Below are 16,573 nucleotides of genomic sequence, written 5' to 3'. Positions count from 1 at the left end.
CATCTCTCTATCACTTTAGTTTGCAAGATATTTGCTCTTGTTCGTAGAAAATTAAGGCATTTATACTGTTAAATTCTATTAAATATGCCAATTTTACATGCTAGACTTCTAGATGCATTTTATTTTAAAGCAGGAAAATATGATTTAGGTTTGATATGAAAGTAAGCTTTGTATGATGTTCCCAACCGTAGGCCTGGTAGAACATCTCTGTCTTACATGCCCTGTGGAAGTGAGGTAGATCCCACAGGGTGTGGATGTCACCAAGCAGAAAGTTCCACCAGGCTGAGGCCAGGGCTGAAAAACCCCTGGCTCTAATGGAGGACAGCCAGACGTCATTTGGCCAGGGATCACAAGTACATTTTGATCTTCCAAGCATAAAACTCTTCAGGGGCCATACTGGGAGAGATACATTGGCGGTCTTGGCCAATGGAAAGGGCCTGAGGGTGATGGGCACCATACACAAACCCTACAGAAGAAAGATGAGTCAAGCCCACAAGAGGTAGGAGGGGGAATAAAAAGGATTCTATGAGGCTTTAATGAAGAGGGCAAGGATGAAAAATGCTGGATGCCAACATTGCGGCAGAACATATTCTGGCTGGGAGGAGGAGCAGTCAGATGACTTAACCCCCTTCTCTCCATTCTGAGGCCTTTTTTGGGGGCGGCGCACAACTCAAAGGAGTGTAAAAGCAGAAGGCGGCCTTTTCTCGGGGAGTGGGAACAGGCATGACAATATTATGTATATTGCCCAATCATAGAGTTGGAAGGGATCTCCAGAGTCATCTATTCCAAGCTGCTATACAATGCAGGAAATACCCCCACACCTCCAGTGACCCCCATTCCATGCCCAGAAGATGACAAAAAAATCCTTCCAGGATCCCTGGCCAAACTGGCCTGGAGAAAATTGCTTCCTGACCCCAAAGTAGCAATCAACATTTCCCTGGGTGCATAAGAAGACGTCAAAGTATAACACTGGTGACAGATTTTTCTTCCTAAGACATTTCATTTAAAAATAGTTTTCTATAGCTTCCATGCTTACAAACTAATTCAAAACATTTCAACTAGGTTATCTGATGTGGTGGTAACTGTGGTTTCACAGTATGCTTATTGGTACAAGAAGCTTGCTAAAAGAAATTTGATCAAGGATATTTATCAAGATGTCAATGGCTTTCATAATTTTTTCACATTTCTTCTTTAGCAACAGGTCTTCTAGGGAATTATCTGGAACATGAAGATGGTCAAGAAGAACCGGCAAAAGAAGGTCCACAAAACGTTCAGCCATAGCACAGTGGCCCATATCAATAACATCCTGTAACAGAAACATTTTCACTTGTTGGTATCAAAGTTATACATTATCCTTCTTCTTCACAAGATTTTCTTCTAGGTCCAAAATACATTCATACTTCACCTCAAGCTCCATGATGCACACCCTCTTTCAATGTTGCAGACTCTTCAGCTTCATGGCATTATTTTATAGGGCCTGCTAACTATCCTGATCAAATCAAGTGTTTGATTACTCATTTAAAGGCAATTACTAGATCAAGGGTAAGTTTTTATAATTAAGGAGCACTTCAAAATTCTAAACAAGAGAACAAAGAGCCAGAGTAAGAAGCCCTTTTGAATATCTTAAAATGAAGTTTAACATTATTGTCAGAAGCAGGGGATGAGGAAGGGCCTTCTACTGGCTACCACCACTCTGGTAAGGGGCTGTCTGGGAGGGCCCAGAGCACCCACCCACCCACCCACCCTGTTTTCCTTCGTAACAAAACACCTTTTATCCGTGACCAAAGAGACGTGAGGACCTAGGCAGTATAATAATAAGCTTGTTTTAAGTGCTCAAAACAAGTGGTTTTAATTATTAGTGCAACAGTGGAAGTGGGGGGGGGGGGCAGTAAAGGTGATGCAAAGAAATAATAAAAGCCCTGATGTTCCTTTCCTCTAAAGCCAACACACTAACCACTCTTTGGGTGAGGGAACCCTCCTGACTGCAGCCTTTCCATAAGAACATAAGAGAAGCCATGTTGGATCAGGCCAACGACCCATCCAGTCCAACACTCTGTGTCACACAGTGGCAAAAATTTTTATATATATACACACACTGTGGCTAATAGCCACTGATGGACCTCTGCTCCATATTTTTATCTAAACCCCTCTTGAAGGTGGCTATACTTGTGGCCGCCACCACCTCCTGTGGCAGTGAATTCCACATGTTAATCACCCTTTGGGTGAAGAAGTACTTCCTTTTATCCGTTTTAACCTGTCTGCTCAGCAATTTCATCGAATGCCCACGAGTTCTTGTATTGTGAGAAAGGGAGAAAAGTACTTCTTTCTCTACTTTCTCCATCCCATGCATTATCTTGTAAACCTCTATCATGTCACCCCGCAGTTGATGTTTCTCCAAGCTAAAGAGCCCCAAGCGTTTCAACCTTTCTTCATAGGAAAGTGCTCCAGCCCTTTAATCATTCTAGTTGCCCTTTTCTGGACTTTCTCCAATGCTATAATATCCTTTTTGAGATGCGGCGACCAGAACTGCACACAGTACTCCAAATGAGACCGCACCATCGATTTATACAGGGGCATTATGATACTGGCTGATTTGTTTTCAATTCCCTTCCTAATAATTCCCAGCATGGCGTTGGCCTTTTTTATTGCAAACGCACATTGTCTTGACATTTTCAGTGAGTTATCTACCACGACCCCAAGATCTCTCTCTTGGTCAGTCTCTGCCAGTTCACACCCCCATCAACTTGTATTTGTAGCTGGGATTCTTGGCCCCAATGTGCATTACTTTGCACTTGGCCACATTGAACCGCATCTGCCACGTTGACGCCCACTCACCCAGCCTCAACAGATCCCTTTGGAGTTCCTTTGTTATTTCCAGAAATAACACCCTCCCTCTTAGCCAGGTCTATACACCCTCCCCTCCCCCTTAGCCAGTCTATTTATTCTTTCTTCCCAGGTCCCACCCTTTTGTTCTTCACTGGGCAAATTTTCCCAACTAAACTTCTGCCCACCCAATCAGAGGAACAGAAGAGATCCTGGGAAATGTAGGCCCTGTAGCTATTCCAACACAGGCTTCCCCAGAGACTGTAAGCTTCACTAGGTCTAGAATCATGACAATTACTAATAAATGACATGTGGAGTAGTATCCATAAAGTTTCTGCAGCTGAAACACTATTTGTTACAGGTCCTTTATTAGAAAGTGGCACAAACGAGCACCTACTTGTCATGAAAAGGCCTTCTGGCCTCGGCCTCTTTATGAGCCCTGAGACCCAAAATTAGGCTTTATGGCCTGGGGTGTGTAAACTATCAGCGGTAGGGAGGGTCCCTTTAAGATCTGGGTTGCCAGGTAAAGTGCCTTTAATCTCTTCACCTGCAGAGATATGTTGATTGGGCCTATGTGGAATTGGAAAGCATTACAGCTGGCCTTAATTGCTTTGACAGCTGTCAGTCTAATGGAGCTGTCAAAACCTAAGATCTGTCCAGTCATCTTGCAATTAGATCTCAGTTGCCATTGGTAGTTTGGAATACCTTTGGGAACCGGGAATACTATAACAACGTACCAGCAGAATGTTTGTGTGTGGAGAGGAGTGAGATGGCAAGATGCCCTGCTGGCTACTTCCTCTAGCCATTCTTCATGGATGATGAAATGCTGCCCGGGTGAGGAAATAGGGCTATCAACCCACATGGTAATTACTGCCTGTCCAATTATTGTTTAGTTAGTCCTGTATTGCACCACCTTAATGATTATTTTAAATCTGACTGCTTTTTGTTCATTTAATAAAAAGCCTTAACCTTTTATAGTGCTAATTTCTGTGTGCTGTGAATTAAAGTTCTCTTGGGATTCACTGACCTTAGACCATGGCTACATTTCTGTCTTACCAGCATTGGGTGTAGTTGCAGCCTGCAACTGGTCTTCCTTGCAAGGCTATTGTCTTTGTCCCCAAGTGAAGCCCGGTGGGGCTTCTCCTTTCCCCCTCCTGGGTGTTAACTTTAAAGGAGTGGAGGCAAACTACTGAAAGGCTGTGTGTTACACCAGCCTGTGTTTCCCTAAATAGCTCCCTGGCTGGGCTGGGTGTTGGTCGAGGGCAGAGGAAGCTAGGAAACAGATAAGGAGCCCTACATGGCTTCCCAGCACGGAGGTGCCTAAATCTTAAAGGCAACTCTGTCAGAGTGACTAAACAAAGGGGGGGGGGTGCTGGAGTGAGTCATGACACTACTTAATTGTCTTACAAGTGAAATCCTAAGCACAGTTGCACCCTTCTAAGCTCACTGATTTAGTTGGCTTTAGAAATGAGTGCTTAGGATCCTTGTGTTAGTGTAGTGTCAGAAGTCTGCACATGGTTTCTAGTGGTTTCCTGGTATGGCTTGCACTGGATTCCCTTTCTGTAAGACATCTCTAAGAAGCCCTTTTAATATATTTGCCTGCCATTCCCTTTACACTCTGGGTATGCTAGCATCCCACCTACGCTGTCACCATAACTTACACAGATTTCACTTTTGGTTTTAATAAGGTACACTTAGTTCCAAATTGAACAGGAAATGGGCATTCATGAGAAAAATACTGGTGTGGAGCATTTTTAAACATGGGAAAGATATTAACTCTTAAACACAGGTCCAAGAGCCTTAATCTTGGGAGGCTAGACAGCTTCTCAAAACAGGCAATATCCTACCCTGGCATCAAGGACTTGGTTCTCATTGTGATAATACACTTTTATATTGACTGCAGATAAAAGGCTCATGTTAACTAATGCTTCTCCCCCAGATACCTAGCCATAGAAAAACAGATGTCTGAAAGAAGAACATTATAGCACAAGCCAATTTAATATACTTATAATATGTGCACATAATGCATTTTAATAAGCATTCAAATATGAATTTAGGATCTTCAGAATAAGCAGTATAAATCAACTTTTTGCTTGTTTGATGAGAGAAGCCACTGGAAGTGGGGAGGAGCTGCTTGAAATACTAAACTCACTAATTACCACTGTTTCCATTCGCCTCCTAAGATTTGTTACTTTCCACAGGGTTCCCATGAATAATTGCTGTAATATAACAACTCACAACTTAGATAATAAAACAAATTCATCAGAAACAAAGCTGATACCACTGGAACAAGCCAGTGCATAACATCATAAAACACACAGCTGCCTAAAATGATGTACATAAAGTAGCCAGAGGAGGCCATAAAACATGTAAAAGATAAAATCTCTTATTTAAAAGCCTAAGAAAAAAATGAATGTTTTAGTGTGGTGCCTAAAAGAGAGCAAGGTGGAAGTCAGGCCAGCCTCACAGGGAAGGGAATGCCAAAGGCAAGGCACAACCACTGAAAAAGCCCAGTACCAAATGTTTAAGATAAAATGAAACTTAACTGTTGAACATAAAAGCAGTAAACCAGGATTTTTGCAGTAAACAAAGGTGTACACTTAACAGAATCATCAGGTATGCCAAAAAATATGACTTCATAAATTAACAAGGATGCCATTCCAGAAAACACAGCCTGGAAGTACAGATCATGCTACAAGAAACAGTGAGAAATTAAGAAGGTAGAGTTCAAGACCTTGAGATCTTACAGCATCCTGAATGAGAAATATGGGGGAGGGGGAATTTCTTCCAGTCCTCAGTCCCAGCTAGTCCTACCATATGGCTTTGTGACGATCATTTAATTTCAAGTCAGAATACTGTGGGCCTATAAAGATATGTTTGCAATATTGAAACAGCTACCAAGAAAGAACTGCCAAATAAGCTTAAAACTGATTTGTTCTCAGAAAGAAGGCAGCTGACAATTTGAATGCTCTTCTAAGAAGGAGAATTTTAAAGATCTGAAGAAGTTCAATGGTAAAGTGTGTAGCTGATATGTGTGGAGGATAGGCTGTGATTGTTTCAGTAATGAAATCAGTTTGAAGAGTGAAATACAGTTATGGGAAAAGACTTTGCAAGTTGTTTTTTACAGAATCCTCATGGACTATGGAATATGGAATATGTTTTAGTGTAGACTGTGAAACTGCTCAGCAACTGAAGTAATATAAAATGTAGCAATATCTGACAAACTGATGGGTTTTTTTACTGAGCATTAATATAAATTGATTGCTTAGATATAAATAGTAAAGATGTGTATTTGGATCTATCCAAGCTGCAAATATACCCCAAATACACCCTATCAGTATCTTTGGGGTATATTTTGGCATTTGGGTTTTCTCACAAAAAAAACAAGCAAAAAATCTGCCCCAAAATCCTGGATATAGTCAGGAATTACTGGGTAGATCTGAAAACAGCAGGAAATCAGAGCATACTGCTCCCACCTCTCAACTGTTTGTCAGGTTTTTGTTACAATCTCTTTAAAGTAGAAAGGGACAGCCTGAGGATCCTCGCTGTGCTGGTGGAGAGTTCAACTTGGGGCTGACTTCTCATGCAGCCCAGTTTAAACCAGGTTGCAGGAGAAGTCAGTCCAGGATCATCTGTGCCCATGGCGAGCACCCTGCAGGCAAGTCGATCGTGGGCTGACACAGCTTTTGGCGTGCTTTTCCCCCTCTTTTTCTCCTTCATCTTAGGTCTATTGGAACCCCCCCCCTCCAAAAAAAAATTGGGGTTCCTGAATAAATCCCAGATCCAAATACTGCACTGGGGATCCAGGATCTTTTAGGAAACACAATTTTTTCCCCCAGTTCAACAGGGTGGTGGGGGAGTGAAATGCACACCCCTAGTAAATAGTTTCATTTTGATTATTTCCAAAGAATGGTTGTATTTCAGAGGTATATTTTACAGTTGGTCTTTACTTATGTCTTTACATGTAAAAAGGTGCACAAATTTAGGGAAAATCCTTAACTTGCAATTTCCATGTCTTTTGGATCATGAGTATATTTGTAAAAGCCTTCATTCTTTGAAATGAATGGAACTGGATACCACCATCTGTAGAATTTAAGTCTGTTTTTAGAGTGATTTATTGTTTTTATTATATGCATTAAATGTAACTTTATTTATTGATTGTTGTTAGTGACTGATTGTCGTTACCCGCCCTGAGCCCTTTGAGGGAAGAGTGGGTTATAAATAAAAAATATAAATTTTATTTATAGATTCCTAGTATCCATGCAGGTGTTTCATTTTCTGCTTATAATTATATAATCCAACATGCTTCAGAACCTTAAACTGTTACATTTTATAATTTCTGTGCAGTAATTCAGAACTAAATATAATAATTTCTCTATACAATTAAAAAGAAACATGAAAACACCCAGAAACAATCCAATTGAGTACCTTTGAAAAGTAGTGTTGCCGTAAATAAAATCAAACAAGGTCACTTAGACATTTCTTTGATGTCTCACACATGCTGTTCTCATATAAATAGTTGTAACTTCCCTTACCACGGCCTCTGATTAGGGTGCATCACGAAGACTGAGAATCATCCTCTTTTGTTGGCTGATTTATTCTAGCTGCTGCCTCACTCCCTGAGTTCCCAGTTCAATCCTCTCCTGCTATACCCTTCCACTGGTGTCCTTTCTTCCCTACCTTGGAAAAATGCCATATGGCTAGTCCTCAGCATCCCTACTCCTGGTTTCCACCAAAAGGTCCCTTACATCTAGCCCCATCCACTATGCTGGAGCCGCTTGGGCCTTGGGACCCATTTGTGTCCTTGCCCCTGTTGTGCTCCTCTGCTAGGACTCCCACCCTTTAGGTCTTGGCACTGCTGTCACTTTTCCATGTTAGCTACTCCTGCTGTAACCCTCCTGGGGTCATCTGTGCTGTTATCACCTCCACTGCTCTGCCTCCTTGTTCAGTCCTTCTCCAGCTGTCAGGGTTATTTCTGCCATGGTTGGCACTTTCACTCCCATCCCCATACAACCCCCACAGTTTCTTCCCTCTCTCACCTGCCTTTTAGGTCTCCCGTTATGCTTCTGGGCTGTCCAATCCTCCTCCTCCTATAGAGACAGTTCTGGCCTGGTCATGCTTCCAATCAGGCTGTTGGAGGCTTTCAGCTGCTATACAGGAAGTATGGGGCACGGGCTAGCCATACCAGCCAGAAACACCTAGGCTAAACCTACTAATCTGTGCATCTTATTTACCACAAAATGGCTAGAAGTAAAACTGGTAATTATGTTCCAAAGAAAATGCTGACAGTAGAGCAAGCATCCCAGTCTACTACTAAGAAACTATTACAGTTTAGTATTAAAATAATTTGGTACCTCAAATATCTCCCTAAACAGTTCCAAGGCCAGAACTGAGCAGTTTTCAGATGCTTCCAGTGGCTGATTTGACCAATGCACTAGAAGAACAGATGGTTCTGAAGGCTTAGATCGAGATGCAAGTCTTGTACTTCCACAGCCTGCCATATTTGGCTCCAATATTGCTTGACACAAGACATGACGGAGTTCTGGTACTGAACAGAAGGCAAGAAGTAACTCCAACACCTGGCCAAAGGGGAACAAAATCAGTTCCATGTGTTTTCTATCTTCTCCAGCAAACATTCTTAACACCCATACCAAACTCTGGTTTTGATTTCTCCTGTAAAGCATTTTTAAATGCCTATCAATTAAAACAACAAAAGATTAACATCAGATTGTTTTTCCCTATCCCCAAATAATGTTAAGTGAGCTGAAAAAGTTGGTTTGTTCTACCAAAAATCCTGCCTTCTTAGCAGGAGATAACATAAAGTTACACATGAAGCTGCCTTATACTGAATTACACTAATCAGTGCTGACTATTCTGACCATGCAGAGATCTTACTCAGCCTGTAGATAGAAATACATAAGAACATAAGAGAAGCCATGTTGGATCAGGCCAATGGCCCATCCAGTCCAACACTCTGTGTCACACAGCGGCCAATATGTGTGTGTGTATACACGCACACATATATATATACACACACACTGTGGCTAATAGCCACTGATGGACCTCTGCTCCATATTTTTATCTTAAAGCTGGCTATGCTTGTAGCTGCCACCACCTCCTGTGGCAATAAATTCCATGTTAATCACCCTTTGGGTGAAGAAGTACTTCCTTTTATCCAATTTAACCTGACTGTTCAGCAATTTAATTGAATGCCCACGAGTTCTTGTATTGTGAGAAAGGGAGAAAAGTACTTCTTTCTCTACTTTCTCCATCCTATGCATAATCTTGTAAACCTCTATCATGTCACCCCACAGTCAACGTTACTTTGGACTGAACCTAGAATCTTCCATACGCAAACTGTTTTCTCTACTACTGATCTATGGACAGCTGGTCTATATACTAGAAACAGCTCTCACTTTTTCTTTTGCAAAAAATTACTAATTTGGAGAGAGAAACCAAACAACAGAACATTCCTCACAAGTATAACCACAAGTATTATTCAAGGAAATACGATCATATACGATTCAAAGAAATACGATCATATATATTGATGAAAGGGGTTGTACAATTTATTATTGTACAATGAAAAAGATTTGTCCTAGAAAACAGTAACAAAGAATATATGCCATTATGTTTAAGCTCTCTGCTGGTGTTGCAATGAAACACAACCCTAAATGCCCAACAACTGTAAGTATCTGTAGCTGCAATCAACATTCCAAAGCAAGGCTTTAATTCCTTACAGTAAGGGAATTAATGATATTTGGATCCTATAAAGGTATCTATTATTACATACATCTACTTTCTTACTATAAAATTACCTTTGCTGAAGAATCACGGTCCCTTCCATGAAACAGGCCCAATACCTGATTGAGGCATGATCTAAAATGTTCATATCTACATTGCCACACACAGGGGAAAAAAAATGAAATTAATCTCTCTTGGCTGAAGTACTAAAGCAGAATTTCCTGCAAGTCCACACAAAGCATTCTCACTGTTCATATCCCATTTCTAAGTGATGCATTAGTTACAATTAATGGGGCATGATTCAGATGCATTAATTCTAAAGTTTGCTGTGCAAAAAATGCTATCTGCAGAAAGTACATACCAAACAAATATTTGAAATCTAGGCTAAAAATCAATGCAATAGTCACCTCCAGGCTAGACTATTGTAATGTGCTCTTTGCAGATCTGCTTTTGAGATTGACCTGGAAATTGGTCCAGAATTTAGTGGCATGGGCTTTTACTGGAACCCCACTCATATCCAAATAGTGCTTCATCAGCTGTACTGGCTCCAGACAGAATTCTGGATCAGGTCCAAGGTTCTGGTATTACCTTTTAAGGCTCTAAACCAGGGGTGTCGAACTCATTTATTATGAGGGACGGATCTGACATAAATGAGACCTTGTTGGGCCAGACTATGTGCGTACCTATTTAAGATTAGACAGCAGAAATATAAACTTTATAAAGGACACAAACACACTTAAAGATTTTTTTAAAAATTAAAACATGCTTAAAACATTAACACTCGGTCATAAAGGTGCTTTCTTTATATTTCTCCCATTGGATCCAGGGAACTGGGCAAAGGAAGCTCTGGCTCTTTCCTTCCTTCTCCAGGGTACCAGGAGGGAATGGAGCCTCAGCCAATAGAAAGAAGAGAGGCGAGGCTTGGCAGCTCTGCTGTGTGATTGAGAGAGCCTCACAAAGCAAACTATATCTCCTCCCCAAGGGAGGAACCTCAGCCAATGGAGAAAACAGAGGTTTTGCTCTGTAGCTCCTGTGCAATTGAGCAAGCCTGGCAAAGCAAGCTGTGATGCAGAAGGGAGCAAGAGAGAGGGAGAAGGAAGCAGATGACAGATGATAGGAGTCCTCTGGGGGCCTGATTTGGCCCCTGGGCCACAAGTTTCGCATCCCTGCTTTAAACAGTCTGGGACCAACGTATCTATAGCAGGGGTGGTGAACAGTAGCTCTCCAGATGTTTTTTGCCTACAACTCCCATCAGCGGGCTGATGGGAGTTGTAGGGAAAAAACATCTGGAGAGCTACCGTTGGCCACCTCTGATCTATAGGACCACCTCTCCCAGTATACCCCCTCGCCAAGGGGAGAAAAACCTTTTAGTGATCCCTGGCCTGAAAGAGGTCCAGCTGTTCTCAACCAGAGCCTTGGCTTTTTCAGCCCTGGCGCCAACCTGGTGGAATTCTCTACCAAATGATACCTGTGCCCTGTAGGACCTAGTGCAGTTCCACAGAGCCTGTAAGGCAGTGATGTTCCACCAGGCCTATGGTTGAGGACCGCAAAAGCCTTCATCAAGCCTGGCTTCTTCATTGCCCCCCCCCCCCCCAGAGGTTAGGATATCAATTAGTGTAGTTAAGCATATCTGAAACAGCTATTGAATTGTTTGCTATTTTATTATTTGTTATTGTAACTGTTTAACTTGATTTGTGAACGTATTCTAGAAATGTTGTCCGCTGCCCTGAGATCTGTGTACAGGGGAGTATACAAGTTTAATAAATAAATATCCAGTTCATGGGACCTTGAATTAAAGAGCCAATATTCATTATTTTAATAAGACCACTTATAGAGATATTCAGAATTTCAAATAAAGGAGGAATCCCAGAATCATACTTTCCTCCTTTTCACAAGTGTCTGGATCACCAGGATTATTACATAGGAGCCTACCAGCACAGAGCCAAATGCATACAGATTATAGCAGTGCAATCACTACAAAGCACAAAGATGGCTCCTACACATGATGCCCTACAGGGACACATCACAATTCAATACATGGACAATGCTGATCCATTCACCATACACAGCCCTCAAAGTACTGAAGCAGGGCTGAAATAAAAATATATTAAATAAGGTAAATTGAAGGCCATTAATTAGGCACAAGGACAAGAAAGCAAAAGGGCAAAGAAATTTTAAAGTGCTTGCTAGGTGTCTCTGTGAAATAATCCTTCTAGACTGAGAAAGTAGGGAAAGCGACGTTTGTAGGAGCATAAGGCAACAAAAGAGGAAGTTAATCTTTGGCTAACCGCAACTGCCGAAAAGAGGAGCTAGAAACTTGCTGGAATAAGCATTGAGTGATATACCTTGGAAAATATCAGGAGCAGGTCAAAGGTGCAAATGTGTTTTTTATGAAGGATACTGCTGCAAGAGTGTTAGCAAGATCAATGCCATGTATGGAAAGACCCTCCCTGTCTCCTTCTTGTTCCTTTAGTAATATGACGCTTGTAATGATGTATAGAATGTGGGGTTGTCCTTTCCTATTGTAATGTGTTTACTGGAAATGATTGTCTGTGACTATAAAACTGTAGACCTTCCTGCAATCGGGGCTCCCAGATGTGTTCAGACATGAGTCTGGTCTGGGGCCCGTGTACACGTTAAATAAACCGCTGTTTCTTCCTGATTTCACCTGTGGCCTTGTTTCTGCCTGACCACCAGCAGCTAAGGTTGCTGCTACAGTACAAAGTTATAGTAAAAGACAATGGACATATATACACACATTGGACATATACACATCTTAACATATATACGATCACATCTTCGAACATATTGTATGTTAAGAAGTTCCTGCAAACAGAAAATCCATGCAGCAAAGATGGCTAAACTTCCCAAGTGCAAATTCTCTTCGCATAGAGTTTTTCCATGAAAAGCATTGTTAAAGCTGAAAAATTATCTCATATGCAGAAATTTGGGCAAGCAAAATATGTAAAAGCATACAGAAGAACATCTGGAAAAGAGATAATATAGTGTGTAAATCATACTTTGTAAGATAATCTGCAATCTTAGGGTTCTTCAGGAGATCCATAAGCAGATCAACAGAATACTTCCTTGTCAGTGTTCCATCTCCATTCACAAGAATGTTGAATATCAACTGGAAAGTCTGATGAATGTTTCTGGAATGGAAAAGCTAAAACAAACAATCAATCCTGTTTTTTAATCTTAAAAATTAAAAAGCCATTTATATCAGGTCAAATCCAAAACCTGAAACATGGTAGAACTATGATTTAATGGGGCTGTAAAAAGATACATTTAGTGAATGCACTTACACAGGATGCTGGTGTAATTCTACATCCTGCCAGAAATGTTCTTATTTGTAAAAATGTTGTGCGTAAAGCTCAACCTTATTTTAAAACAAATAGCATACTTACCTTTTCTCCAACTTCTTCATTTAGTGTAAGGCTCGATAATATTGAAAGTGTGAAGACAACCATCGTTAAGCTACTGTGAGCCAAGAAACTGATCAGAGTGCGATAGAAACCCTTCACATTGGTCTAGTACAGAAGGGGGAAATCAAAGAAATTTTTCATGTGAAAATAGCTTGCTGCAAATTTAAATCAATGTACCACATCATACCAGTTGGCTACAATATTAATAAAACAATAGATTTCCAAAACTTGGCTGTAAACACAAACCATTGGCAGAATTCCTATACAGTGCCATAAGTGATTATGTAAGTTTACATTCATTTTACACATTTCCATCACTAAAGATAAGGGTTTGAGTTAAAAATAAACACACATACATGGACTGAAGCTTTTGAGACGTTAGATTTATAGCAGTCATATCAAGAACCCGCACTATTACTTAGGTACAAACATCCGTGAAATCAATGGGATCAATGTATGATCACTGAGTGTTTTCATCAACTACTGAATTGTATAGATTGTAGCATGATTAATCCAGGCAAGAGTTGGCCCACAAATTTTTATAGTCAACTCCAAATTGCAGCTTTTGTGATGGCATGTGCGTGAACACAACTGTTCAGTAATTCTAGTAAATAAGCCATGCTACCTAAACACATGGATCTCCCTGTGTATCCAGGCCAGGATACGTTTTCTTTATTAAAAACCTCCAGTAGCAGAAATTCAATTGTTTTGAACCTAAACCATCAGCAGAATACCATGCACTCTCAGTTTTTGTTATAAAATATGGAATGCTGTTGTTTTGGTTTTGGCTTAGTTGCCCAGTTATCATCTCTGGGTTTGAGTAACACACGCAGCTAAGACTGTAACTCTGGGTTTGAGTAACACACACAACTAAGCTGTAAAAGATCTTTAGCAAAGATAAAAAGCAACCCAAATTAACTTGAGCAACTTCTCCCAACTTCCACGTCTTTCCATGCACTTCGGATGCAACTGCTGTGCTCAGCTGCTACACAAGACCAAAATAATCAACTCCCTCATTGCTCCCACAATAGAGACCGAAGGAAAACTATGTGTATGTTTGCACTATAAGCTTTCAAATGCAAAAATAATGAGATTTCACATTCTAGTCTTCCATCAAATAGATACAATTTTTCAAAAAAAAAAGTTCCTTACCAATGATTTGATGTGTGCTTGAATGGACAGATTATGTCGACACAGATTTGCCATAAGTCCAAGACATGGTATTGTTAGCTCATCTTCTGTGGACTGACTAAAATAGAAGCCCAGAAAAAGCAAAGTGCTTTGATTTGTTTGCAAAATTCTGTATTTCCTTCCTTGTATAAGTTGTTTCCTCAGAGGAATTTTCACCTTGCTATAGAATTCAGCAGAATAGTCCCACATATAGAACACATACAAGTTTCATTAATTCATCATATGCCTAGAATCTGTCCTTCTATGAACTCTGAGCAACTCAGTGTAAAACAGTGGTTTCTTATTGACCACAGTGCAGGTTCAACACCAGTTGTTATTGCACTTGTACCAGTGTTTACCCCTGTCACTGTACACAAGTACACAAATAAGAGTAATGATGCAGCGCTGGCTTAGACAGAGACAACTTTGGTCGTCTTATGCAGGATTGCCTTGATACAGGGTGCTGCCAGTTGTTGAATCTAACATAGCAGCAAATTTGCACTGCTACAACAACAGAATTGAGATTATCTGTACAGCATTGTACAGACACAGAAAGTAGCCTAAAGATGCCTCCAGCAGTTTTGTCTCTGAAGAAGCCTGAACCTAACTAGTATTAGTATAGAAGGCAGCCTGGGAACAGAAAGGACAGCAAGTCTCTGGATTACAGGATCTTTCCACTGCAATACTTGGTCATGTTGAATAATGAAAATTTCAGAAACTACACCACAATCTAGGCACATTTACTGAAACAATAAACCATGCTTTGTTTAACATATCAGCTGGGTAAATATTTTCTCTGAACAAGGTACTTACATGTGATGCATAAGGAATGAAATTAACTCATCAATATTAGAACTAGCATGGAATACTCTTACATTGTAGGTCAGTTTCTGCATCAGCTGAATACTCTGTGAAATAGAAAATAAGCCAAACATATTCCATATCATCCCAATATGTCATAACTAAAAGAAATTAGTTGAAATTCAAGATATGTTTCCCAAGAAGAGACATATTTTAAGAATTTGTATTGCATTTTCAGATCTAAAATTAGATCAAGCATAATTCCCAAAGTGAATTAAAACTCATAATGTAGTGTAGAAATCCTACTTTCAAATTTAAAAAAGCTATTTTGGGATATTAAGCTACTCATGTACAGCTACGAAAACATGACACAATTAATGTTTTGTAGTTAATATGGTTTGTTGATTCAAACACTAGGCTTTTCCCATTCTGGCTGGCCAATCAATTTTGGCTTTGCAAAGCATGAAAAGAATGTTATTGCCTTTTGGTTATGAGCATCAAATGATTATTTCATATTGTGATGACTGACTGTTCTGACATTCTGGATAAGTATCCAGTAGTAACTGTCATCTCAATATCTGAATTGCTGCAGCTGGACATCTATCAATAGTACACTTCCACACATTTTGATGGTTGAAATCTGACTGACAAAACCCCATATTTTCCAGCCCTCATTTCAAGGGTCCTGCTAGAAAAGAGACCAGTAGCGTCAATCAATTAATACATGTGGGAGGGGTAACAGAAAGATGCTAATTTCCCTGCCATTTGGTTAGGGCCAAAGAAAAAGGGTGTTCCTCATGATCATATCAGGACTTAAGAGAGCTCATGATCATATCAGGATGCACTCTGCACTGTTTAGTATGAGATGCAAAACTTACATGAGGCAGAAAAATGGTACACAAAGAAGACAACTCTGGATTTATACCCCGACCTTTACTACGCAAGAGTCTCAGAACAGCTTACAATCTCCTTTCCTTTCCCCACAACAAACACCCTGTGAGGTAGGCAAAGCAGAGAGAGCTCTCCCAGAACTGCCATTGAGCAGAACAACTCTGTGAAAACTTGTGACTGATTCAAGGTCACATCAGCAGGTGCATGTGTAGGAGAGGGGAATCAAACCTGGTTCTCCCATATAAGAGTCTGGGCACTTAATCACTAGACCAAACTGGCTCTCTACAAACCAGAGAAACAACATTATCTTTAAGGAGGATCATGCATTATTTATTATTTAAAATATTGATTTATCATTTTTATTTATTTTATTTATCTACTTTCAATTTATATTCCACCCATTCCATACGGACCCAAGGTGGCTAACATATGACAGAGTTACACATAGGAAGCATAATATATGTTACCAAGTTGATACAATGCATGCAGGCCAACTGGGCAACCCCCCTAAATACTAATATCTAAATTTTCAATCCACTCAATCACAGCTGAGGAGACTTAAGAGAGCTCTACCACATCACCCTGGAAAGTACAACAGCCACATTCCTGAACATATGAAGCTGCCTTATACTGAATCAGACCCTCGGTCCATCAAAGTCAGTATTGTCTTCTCAGACTGGCAGTGGCTCTCCAGGGTCTCAAGCTGAGGTTTTTCACAC

At 40.4% G+C, this 16,573-nt stretch overlaps 1 protein-coding gene across 1 annotated transcript in view; it reads right to left on the bottom strand.

Moving 5' to 3' along the window:
- Positions 1–16,573, bottom strand: part of CIP2A (cellular inhibitor of PP2A) — a 43,356-nt gene that overhangs the window by 22,094 nt on the left and 4,689 nt on the right. The window contains exons 4-10 of the mRNA XM_060234537.1: positions 14,976–15,070; positions 14,145–14,241; positions 12,975–13,097; positions 12,588–12,733; positions 9,642–9,717; positions 8,178–8,402; positions 1,147–1,306 (exon numbers count right to left, since the gene is read on the bottom strand). Of these exons, the coding sequence (XP_060090520.1) occupies positions 1,147–1,306; positions 8,178–8,402; positions 9,642–9,717; positions 12,588–12,733; positions 12,975–13,097; positions 14,145–14,241; positions 14,976–15,070 (922 nt within the window). The remainder of the gene's footprint in view (positions 1–1,146; positions 1,307–8,177; positions 8,403–9,641; positions 9,718–12,587; positions 12,734–12,974; positions 13,098–14,144; positions 14,242–14,975; positions 15,071–16,573) is intronic.

This window comes from Heteronotia binoei, chromosome 3 (genome assembly GCF_032191835.1).
Source record: "Heteronotia binoei isolate CCM8104 ecotype False Entrance Well chromosome 3, APGP_CSIRO_Hbin_v1, whole genome shotgun sequence".
In the NCBI taxonomy this organism is placed as follows: Eukaryota; Metazoa; Chordata; class Lepidosauria; order Squamata; family Gekkonidae; genus Heteronotia; species Heteronotia binoei.
The sequence above is the reverse complement of the archived record's forward strand: the minus strand, read 5'-3'. Positions and strand labels throughout refer to the sequence as shown.